General features: G+C 30.4%; 1 protein-coding gene across 2 annotated transcripts in view; it reads left to right on the plus strand.

Moving 5' to 3' along the window:
• The window catches only part of LOC143064497 (uncharacterized), a 28,020-nt gene extending 21,985 nt beyond the window's left edge, over window positions 1-6,035 (plus strand). For both annotated transcript variants that reach the window (XM_076237359.1, XM_076237360.1), the window contains exon 7: window positions 183-6,035. In XM_076237359.1, the coding sequence (XP_076093474.1) occupies window positions 183-318 (136 nt within the window). In that variant the 3' untranslated portion in view covers window positions 319-6,035. The remainder of the gene's footprint in view (window positions 1-182) is intronic.
• The last annotated feature ends 5,859 nt before the right edge of the window (window positions 6,036-11,894 follow it).

The raw sequence follows: 11,894 nt of genomic DNA on the forward strand, positions 1-11,894 counted from the left end.
TATTTATCTTATATGGCTCTGTCTTTCAAATTTCTTTGATTGTATATTAAATGGTAATGATTATTTAACCTTTTAATGAAGATCTGTTCATAGTTAAGTTATTGTTGTTAGGCAATACAAGTTTCATTACAGTAAAACAAGTCATAAACAGACTCAATGAAATTGTTATTTGATATTTTTAGAGGCAGAAAAATGAATTCTAACCTAGAAGCAGCTATACATGAGGCTTTGATAGAATTAGATAGGCAGACTACTTTACAGATGGAAATGAAGATAAAACCAAAAGGAAAGACTATCAAGAAAAAGAAGGTTAAATAAAGACAGAAGCAGATCGTATCATAGGATAGTTTACACAGTTCAGAACATACACATTATCTTTCATTATTGTTAAGTCGTCTGAGTAGTTGAATTATGATTTTGAAAAAAATTGGGTACCAGGTATATAGTTTTACTACAATTGTGATTTTGTGTCTTAAGTTGAGTGATATGTGATTTGAAATGAGTTGGTACATGTGGTGATTGACGGAAGAGCACAGGTGTCAACTCTTCGGGTGTAAGACAAATGAAAGAGCTAGTATTATCATCAATTCATTAAATTTAAAGATCTATCTTTTTACAGGAGGTGAAATATTCCACTGTTAGAGAGATGAAAATCTCACAATTTCTTCAATTTAAACAACTTATTTTATACCAGGTTTATAATATACTTAAAGACAGATTTACTCATCGATTGAGCAATTATTTTAAGGAAACAGACACCACTTAAGTTTAATTATTTCAGGATTCAAATAGAATGAGAATTGATCACTTTCAGTTTAGCATTAGTAACTAAAAATCCAGAACTTGCTTGTTGCTGTCCAATATTCTTTCAAACTAAAGCATATAAAATTTAAATGGCAAAAAATGTTAGGTAATATTATTGTTTAAAAACAGAAGTATATGATTTTTAATATGAACTCAACATACAAGTTCTTTCTTTAGTATATATTGTTGTACAGAAATATTTTTGACAGTAAAGTGTTTTATATATGAGGTCTCCTTTTAACAGTGCTTTTATAATATGTTGCATTTATTGCCATGCATTTTTTTGTTAACATTGTTTTGTTTGTTTCACATGTTAGTGCTTAACCTATGACATTGTTGTGTTTTTATTATGTTCTATTTTGAACATCCTTCATAGATCGTATAATAAACCATATTTCTACTATGTACTTTTTGAAATATAAATATCATAATCTATACACATTTTGAATTTGTTAGATGTATTTTTGTTCATATATATACAAGTGAATTCTATGAATTTATGATACTTTTTAATGAGTGTTCAAGTTTGAATTTTAGATAATATACACAGTTTGTTTTTAAAACCTAAACAGATTTGACCTCAAGCAGAAATGTATAGTGCTGTTTTATCAATGGTGTAAAGTGAAGGCACAAATACCATTACAAATAAAGTCTGTTGAGTCCAGTTTTTGAATATAACCACATTTTGTTTGTTTATTATTTTAAAATTATAATATAAACAGCTATTATTATTTTGTATTGATTTAAGATCAAATTGATATTAGGCATTGATGTTAAAACCTAGATTTAACACATGCATGTAATCAATGTCGGGATACAAATTATGCAAAATACTCATTTGTTTACCAAAATCTCAGCAATTTTGGTTAAATGGTTTACACAAACAAAAAACCAGTTTCGTAAACATTGATGGGGCCCTTAAAATAGAATTTTTAACTATAAATGGCTGAAAGATTGTCAATATTATTTTAGACTTCATTCTTGGTTCTGTACATAGAGTGTTATAAATGTTAAAATAGATATATTGAAGTATAAAACTCTCATACAAAAAAGACTTTATGAAAGCATCATTTACAGTAAATAAATATATTTATTTTTTATTGACTACAACTATCATCAATTGTAAGTGTATAACAGGTATATACATATTTTTTTATTCATTTCTCATTATATACAATGCCACGTTTGTTATCTACTGTTGTTATATCGCTTTTTATTGGTGTTACTTGTGTATATATTCATTAATATTTTATTAGGACAGACTAAACAAACAAATATTTTCTCCTGAATTCCTGTCCTGAAGTTTATGCATTAAAAAATCATTATGAATATAATTGGCAAGGATTTTTTCACAAATGTCTGATCATACTTTTAAAAAAATTTAAGGATACTAAAAATATACATGCCTAACTCTGGCATTCCTTACTTGTGTTACTTTTTCCAAAACTTTTATTTTGGAGAAAAAATAAATATTTCACTACATGAAAGACTGTCAATTTTTAAATGTGAAAAAAGGGGAAATTTTTCATATTCAATGAAATTTTTGGCTTGGAGAAAATTCTTTTTACAGATAGATGCTTGGTTTTTCATCAAAATTAAACATATTTTTTTTTATGGCTTATAGAATACAAAAAAGTATTTATACAACTCCATATTCTTTCAATACATAAAAGTGGTAGAAAAATGACACAAATTTTGTAGAAACAATAATTGATAGTGCTTAAGTATTTTATAAATTGATGCTCTAGTTTGTTAAGTTTCAGAATATTTACATTTTGTGTTACTAATGTCTTCCCTTCCATCTTCTTACATAGTCTTCAACAGGGTAGATTCATTAAGTAAGGTTAACGTTAACAATAATTTGTGTTTATGTTCAGGTATGAAATTAGTGCTCTTTTTAACAAATATATACAAGGGTGAGACAACAAACATAGATTTAACATTTGAGCTAAAATAGATATTTCAATTTTAATGCCAAAAAATCACATTTTTGCACCAAAGGGAGATAATTTAGAGCTTTTTCAATGATATATACATTTTAAAATTCATCTAGGGCCAAAACGAATTGATTTTTTCTGATATTTATTGTACCACATGATAAATTAACAACTAATAAAGTAATGAATAAAATTTATAATGAAAAAAAAACAAATTGTAAATTTTTTTGGAAATTTTTGTACCCTCGAGCCTCCAATGTTTAAGGAGATGAAAAAAAATCAAACAATATCATTAGGAAGGCATACCTATTCAGCTCTTTTTGAGGGTTATTTACAACGTGCCAGTTGATAATAATTTCTCTCCTTACATGAAAACAACAATACACTCATACCTAAAAGTTTTAGTTGAGTTATTTAATACTCTGGTGATTTTATTAGAATTATGTCTTTTACATATTTTATTACTGTTGTACAAATACAGATTTAAATTTTTTTTGGATCACATATTTTAAACTTTGCTGTATAAGGCGAGATCACTCAGATTGTGTAACTTTTATAAATTAGGAATTTAGGGCCGAAAAGGGGCCAAAAACACGCATTTTTCTAGTTTCAAGACAATAACTTGTGTGTAACTGTATGGATCTCTCTGACATTGTACCACAAGTTTCCACATAACATAGGGGAGGCTGGGATTCAGTTTGGGGTTAATTTTCCCGAATATGTAGGGATAAGGGGCCAAAAAGAAGCATTTTTATAGTTTACAGTCAATAACTTGTGTTAAAGTGCATGAATCTATATAAATTTTTACAAGAAGGTTCAATACCACTAAAGGAAGGTTGGGATTGATTTTGGGGGTTATTGTCTCAATAGTTTAGAGGAATTAGGGGCCAAAAAGGGGCCCAAAATAATCATTTTTGTAGTTTTCAAACAATAACTTATGTTAAAGTGTATGAATCTCTCTGAAATTAAACCACAAGTTTCCATACTATGAAGGGATGGTTAGCATTGACTTTGGCTCAAAATGTTTCAGAATTAGGGGCAAGAAAGGGGAAAAACTAGGTATGTCTGGTCAATGGACAATTTAAAAGCAGGGTAAGGGAGGTAATTCTAAAACATTTAACATACAATGTTGGGTATGTTCGGTTTTACCTCCCTTACACTACTTGTATATTATGTATAAAGATATGTCAGGTTTTGGACTAATTGCAAAAAAAGGGGGGTGGTAATTGTTTTCAATTTTTTTTTTTCAAATTTCTCAAATTCCAAATTTTTGAAAAGTTAAAAGAAGAAATCTTTAATTGCACAATGTTGTGCAATAGATTTGTAAGATCTTGACATTTGTTTTGTGTCAGAAACTCATGATGTCAAAAATTTGATCGCAATCCAAGCTGTATCAAGCTTGAATGTTGTGTCCATACTTGCCCCAACTGTTCAGGGTTCAACTTCTATGGTCGTATAAAGCTGTGCCCTGCAGAGCACCTGGTTTGTTCTGTAGCAAGAAAATGAATCCTGTAACCCCTATTTTTATTTTATTTTTGAAAACACATTATCTTCTCATATTCTATCCTATAATTCTGTCATTAGGTTTTCTTTCTATCTCACAAAATAAGGTTCTCATATGTATGATCTGTAAAAATCTGACAATTTTGCACAACTGGTAGCTTGCGGGAAAGCCCTGTAACCCATTCTTTTTTTTTATTATATTTGTTTTTAAAAGCATGATATAAACTACTTTTTGGCAAATTATAAAAATTCTATTGATTTTAAATTTAGACCCCATCTACCTTAAAGGAGATTTCAATGTTGAAGAAGATGGCATTATTTTAATAATTCTTAAAAAAATGGATATAATTGCAAAGTTTTAATACATATATTTATTCGAAAGACATAGAGGATGGAGTTAATATTATAGAAATGTTGATCATAAAGATGAGCACTGTGTTATATTATTAAATTTTTTTTTTTGGTTCCCATTTACTTTTCTTCCGTGTGAAGATATTTTTTAAGGATAACATTGTTTTACTATGATATAATACCTACATATATTGTGATGGTAGAGAAACTACTTAGTTTTCATTTCTATTATCTCAAAAGTTGAGATACATATTTTATAAAATTTTATTTTGAAACAGAAATTTTAGTGACAAATTATTGCAAAAAAGGCCCTTATAATAGCTACTGTTTTCCTCCCACTTTTATAATATTCATTAAATGAAAATTTTGATATGTTAGAAAATACAAATTGTTACATATTTTATTGTTACTCATCATGTAAATATAATTCAAATTATGCACCATATTAAGATATATATCTATATACTTTATGTTATTTTGTGTAAATAACTAAACCGGTATCTAAAGCTTTGTATAACACCACAATTGGTCAAAGGATATTTGATTACAAGTTTAAAAATTATTGAAATCTCTGGTTCTTCAAAACAATTTCTGAATCTAATATTTATCAAATCACATGATGTTTTAAGATGTGTATCATATCACAGAAGGTAAACCATCTTTATGAAGTAAGGTATGACACATCTTTTGCAACATGTCAGAGTGATTCATTGGTAACAGGTCTCATTAATAGAAAACAAAAATCTCCACTAAAACCCAGTTTGAAAAGTAAGTGTGGTTAATTGTTTATCATTTACCAGAATTTGAAGTTTTACATCATTGATTTCTGATTTGGTATGCTGTTTTATTAAAATTTATTTAACATGCAGTATTACAAGTCCTCTTATGCTTACTATTCGAAAGTTTTCTGACTACAAAAGTAGATGGACTTGTAAAGAATAAAATATTGTAGTCAATTGATATCTGCAACAGTACTGTATAAGCATCTAAATATCACATTTTATAGAAATTTGAAGGCATAACCCTTAAATCTTCACCATGATTGGGAGAATGATTTACATTGTTTCTGGATTAATTACTAAGTGATATGCATTTCCAAATTCACATGTATGACCAACAATCAAATATTTTTAAAGAATTTTCTGCAAATAGGCGAGTCATACTTTTTTTGATTTTATTTCCTATAAAAGAAGGATATAAAGGTAGATGAGGGGGGAAAAAAACTGTGTTGTTTTTGCTATTCGTGGTACTGGGTTACAATAAAACTATATTATTCAAATAGCCTTTGACCAATAGCTGTCATTAATTGTTATGTTTGTTATAAAAACTGCAGTACTTAAGAAGTACAGTGTACATATTTAATATATGCAGTGCTAATTTATTGTTAGACTATTAATTGGTGAAGATGTGAAAATCACTCATAAAGACACTCATGCTGTACTTGTATTTTATTGCTTTAATGCCATTTGAAGTAGGAACGATAGTACAGGCTTCAAACAGAAAAAAAAAACAGCAGATTTAGTTCAAAATGAATATCATACACAGCAAAAGTGAATTCTAATTAAAGGCATGAAAAAATGTGCTGTATTATAAAATAACATAAGAGCTTGTCTACATTGAATAGCATAATAGAGTAGTGATAAATGCTCTTAAAGTCACTACTTATTACACTTAAAATGGAAATACATTTTAAATTATGACAGACATGTTCAACATGGACATCACACACTAAAAAAGAAACCCTTGAAAGATTGTTATGGCAAGAAGTATTTACACTATTCCAAGTGGTTTCCATTTGGTGGAACCGGCCAGCTGACTCCTATAAGGTATTGCCCTTATCTAGAATTCAGACAATTCTAGGCCAATTTTAGCATGTTATTTGCCTATTACAAATGTATCTTGAAAACTGTAAATAGCAAAATTTTATCAACAATACAACATCTCTAAAAAGTCATTAAAGATATAAAAAATGCCAATATAACAGAGGCCATCACTTGATACTGTGAAGGAATTACTGCATCATTATCTATGAAACTTATAGAAAGAAGCATCAAAGAGATTGCTTTATCTGTGTTAAAGAAATCTCAGAGTTGTATTAACATTTGCAAGTCTAATTTCAATGGATATAATAAACTCCCTCTTCCTCTTGGTTCATTGACAGTGAAAATTTTGCATTGTTTACATGCATATTAAAGCTTGTCTTTATGTCAATTTTAAGAGAACCAAATGTGATTTGGTATTGTCTAGCCTGTGACTTCTATTGCAGAAAGACTGGCATTGTGTTAGTGATTCATTAACCTTAACAAACTTCTTTTAAGCTTAATATCTTATACTTTGTATATAAATATTATGTTATGAAGTTTCTGTCTGTCATATGTCCATTGTCCTTGACCTCATTTTCATAGTTCAGCAACTATTTGAAAAAAGTTGACTTTTAATATTCTTGATTTCTCTCTTATCTGTAATAGAATAACTTTTTGTTTGGTATGTGCTTACCTTGCAAGTTCCTCGTGCCTGTGAGACAATTTTCTCTTGACCTCAACCTCAATTCATGGATCAGTGGACATATCTCAGATACTATAAGCAATAGATGGACCTTATTTGGAATAGGGTATGAAACTAAGGTGTACATGATTGTCTAGCAGGTGTCATTTTACCTTGACCTCATTTTCACATAGGTCATCTATATTTGATGCATGAACATATTTGATGATGTTCATGTGACATTATCAGTCTGGCATGTTTTATTTTACCTTAACTTCTTTTTTACGATTCATTGCGCAATATAAGGGTTTTATTTTTTGGTCAATTTTTATACGAAAGCAAAAAAAATTTTGGCATTGTATAATGCCTTATGGTATGATGTGCCGTCGTCGTCGTCTGTGTTGTCCGGGGGCACATTTGGTGTCCGGACAATAACTTTAGTTTACATGAATCAATCTCTGAAATTTAATAAGAAGGTTCAATACCCCAAAAGGAAGCTTGGGATTGATTTTGTGGATGATGGTCCCAACTGTTTAGGAATAAGGGGCCCAAACCAAGCTTTTTTTCTACTTTCAGGATAATAACTTGTGTCTAAGTATTTCAATTGCTCTGAAATTTTACCACAAGAAGAAGGTTTGGATTCATTTTGGGGGTTAGGGTCCCAACAGTTTAGGAATTAGGGGCCAAAAAAGGGTTAAAACAAGCATTTTTATACGACCGCAAAATTTGAAAAATTTTTCGTCGTATATTGCTATCACGTTGGCGTCGTTGTCGTCGTCGTCGTCGTCTGCGTCGTGGTCATCGTCCGAATACTTTTAGTTTTCGCACTCTAACTTTAGTAAAAGTGAATGGAAATCTATGAAATTTTAACACAAGGTTTATGACCACAAAAGGAAGGTTGGTATTGATTTTGGGAGTTTTGGTCCCAACATTTTAGGAATTGGGGGCCAAAAAGGGCCCAAATAAGCATTTTCTTGGTTTTCGCACTATAACTTTAGTTTAAGTTAATAGAAATCTATGAAATTTTGACACAAGGTTTATGACCACAAAAGAACGGTTGGGATTGATTTTGGGAGTTTTGGTTTCAACAGTTTAGGAATTAGGGGCCAAAAAAGGGCCCAAATAAGCATTATTCTTGGTTTTCGCACAATAACTTTAGTTTAAGTAAATAGAAATCAATGAAATTTAAACACAATGTTAATGACTACAAAAGGAAGGTTGGTATTGATTTTGGGAGTTTAGGTCCCAACAGTTTAGGAATTAGGGGCCAAAAAGGGACCCAAATAAGCATTTTTCTTGGTTATCGGACCATAACGTTAGTATAAGTAAATAGAAATCTATGAAATTTAAACACAAGGTTTATGACCATAAAAGGAAGGTTGGTATTGATTTTGGGAGTTTTGGTCCCAACAGAATAAGGGGCCCAAAATTGAATAATTGGGGTTCTTTGATATGCCGAATCTAACTGTCATGACTGTGTATGTAGATTCTTAACTTTTGGTCCCGTTTTCAAATTGGTCTACATTAAGGTCCAAAGGGTCCAAAATTAAACTTAGTTTGATTTTGACAAAAAATGAATCAGTTAGGTTCTTTGATATGCTGAATCTAAAAATGTACTTAGATTCTTGATTATTGGCCCAGTTTTCAAGTTGGTCCAAATCGGGGTCCAAAATTAAACTTTGTTTGATTTCATCAAAAATTGAATAAATGGGGTTCTTTGATATACCAAATCTAACTGTGTATGTAGATTCTTCATTTTTGGTCCTGTTTTCAAATTGGTCCACACTAAAGTCCAAAGGGTCCAAAATTAAACTTAGTCTGATTTTAACAAAAATTGAAATCTTGGGGTTCTTTGATATGCTGAATCCAAAAATGTACTTAGATTTTTTATTATGGGCCCAGTTTTCAAGTTGGTCCAAATCAGGATCTAAAATTATTATATTAAGTATTGTGCAATAGCAAGTCTTTTCAATTGCACAGTATTGCGCAATGGCAAGAAATATCTAATTGCACAATATTGTGAAATAGCAAATTTTTTTTTAATTAGAGTTATCTTTCTTTGTCCAGAATAGTAAGCAAGAAATATCTAATTGCAAAATATTGTGCAATAGCAAGATTTTTTTTTAATTGGAGTTATCTTTCTTTGTCCAGAATCAACTTAAATCTTTGTTATATACAATATACAATGTATATTCACTTTTTACTACCAACTGATAAATTAAAATAATCTTTACCATTCAGTGATAACAAGCAGTTTTTTTACATCTTAAAATTTTATGATGTATTTAAATGAGTAGTTATTGTTGTAAACTCCATTAGAAATTTTAATTGAGATTAGTTTTGGAATAAGGGAAAGGGGGATGTGATTAAAAAAATTGGGTTCAATTTTTCTCATTTGAAATTTCATAAATAAAAAAGAAAATTTCTTCAAACATTTTTTTGAGAGGATTAATATTCAACAGCATAGTGAATTGCTCTAAGAGAAAACAAAAATTTTAAGTTCATTAGAACACATTCATTCTGTGTCAGAAACCTATGCTGTGTCAACTATTTAATCACAATCCAAATTTAGAGCTGAATCCAGCTTGAATGTTGTGTCCATACTTGCCCCAACCGTTCAGGGTTCAACCTCTGCGGTCGTATAAAGCTACGCCCTGCGGAGCATCTGGTTCTAGTTTCCAGACCATAACTTGTGTTTAAGTGTATGGATCTCTTTGAAATTATTCCAAGGTTCCATATTCTACAATGTAAAGGCTTAGACAGAGTTGGGGGTTATTGCTCCAAGAGGGGATTAAAAAATTATTTTTTTTTGGGGGGAAGGGGGGGGGGGATCGATTTTTTTGAAGGGTTCAATTTTTTTTTCAAAATTTCTCAAATTTCAAATTTTAAAAAGTTTCAAGAAGAAATATTTAATTGAACAGTATTGCGTAATAGATTTGTACGATCTAAAATTTTGTTTTGTGTCAGAAACCTATATTATGTCAAAAATTTAATCACAATCCAAATTCAGAGCTTGCATGTTGTGTCCATACTTGCCCCAACTGTACCAGGGTTTAACATCTGCAGTTGTATAAAGCTGTGCCCTGCGGAGCATCTGGTTGTAATACTATAAGTAAAAGTATATATATATTTGGTTTATGGAAAGATTGTCAAGTGTATATGTCTGTCTGACAATTATTATTTGACATTGACCTCATTTTCATGGTTCAATATGCAATCTTAAGTTTTCCTGGTCAGGTTTGCTTTTTGGGATACGATTGCTTTCAAGCAATCTGTAGACTTATACCATTGGCTCAGGGCCATGCCCTCACGTCAACCGTTTTATTCTAAACATTAAAGAACATCTCAGATTCTTATGACTGTTTTGCTTTAAAAGGTAAAAAACAAACAAAGGAATTGAACTTAAACAACTTTCCTATAATGTTCTTTTCATAATCTTCATGTTTGATATTTCCCTTGACTTATATGCGTGTTTTTAACAACACGGAAAATCAAAATTAAGCAGTATTTATATTTAGTGTTTTTTATAAATTTAGAAACACGTCAGAGGAAATTCCCCAGTTTTGATAAAAATGCGGGAGTTCTCTGAATTCGGATAAATCTATTTCTGTCATTTAAGAACTGAAGTGGAGTTTTTCTTATATATCAACGTTATGTTATTTGATATTGTACTTCCATAAAGAAATAAAGAACCATCTAGGTCGTTTAATTAACATTTAATATACGTTCTTGCTTCAAGGTTTGTTTATGTAATTATGCGCATGCGTATAGTTTTCTTGACTTCAAGGGGTATTAGATTGAATGGTTGCTCTGGATTCCCCACTCAATTGATTAATTTAAAACTCATGGGATCCTTTCTATGTATGTCTGCTATTGAGGGTTATTGTTGTTGCATAATTTTAAATCATATGCATCATTTAAATTAAAATAAATGTAGTCCACATCGTAAACTTTAAGGTGTAACTACAACCCCCCTTCAGACGAAATGGAGTCTTCCATATTATCGGTTTGAGTTGTCGCCCTTCCTGAAGTAACTTCCGTCAATTCTGAATCTTCTTCTTATTATTATTATGTTATCCAGTTATCCATCAGATTTTTGATGATTACTATAACTGCTGCGCATGCGTAGGATAATAATAAATAAATATTTACAAAAGAATAGTGCCAAAAATAAACAAATACAAACATGACATGTGGTTAAAACTATTTACACAACTACTAGGTTTACTGTTCTATATTGTAGAGAACAGTAGGTGTCAACTGTTCTCTAAAAATATTTAAGGTCGGAGAAAGTACTACCTTTGGAGGTAGTACATTAATCCATTGTGTAATAGTAAACGGAAAAAAATGAATATTTGTAATTACAGTCTTTAAATGTAAAGTATGTGTCTGTAAGTTTGTGGATGAAATTGTCGGGTTCTATCGTCTGTTGGTATGAGTAAATCTGATCGTACGGCGACAATATGGTGAACAATTTTATAAAACATTATAAGTCTAGTTTTAAGTGTGCGTTGTTGTAAGGTAGGCCAATTTAAAGTATTGAGCATGTCTGTAACGCTACTGGTGTTGTGATAACGATTGCAGGCATACCTAGCTGCCCGACGTTGAACCATCTCAAGTTTATTGCATTGTTCAGCAGTATGAGTGTTCCAAACCGAACAAGGATATTCCAGTTTTGGTCGGACAAGTGCTAGGTATGCCTGGGACTTAATGTTTATGATTGATGTTTCTAGATTTCTTTTTAGAAATCCTAGACTTTTATTTGCATTGCCAATGATGTTGTTTGTATGCTGGTTCCATTTTAAGTCAGATTGC

The sequence above is a fragment of the Mytilus galloprovincialis genome, chromosome 2 (assembly GCF_965363235.1).
Source record: "Mytilus galloprovincialis chromosome 2, xbMytGall1.hap1.1, whole genome shotgun sequence".
Classification (NCBI taxonomy): domain Eukaryota; kingdom Metazoa; phylum Mollusca; class Bivalvia; order Mytilida; family Mytilidae; genus Mytilus; species Mytilus galloprovincialis.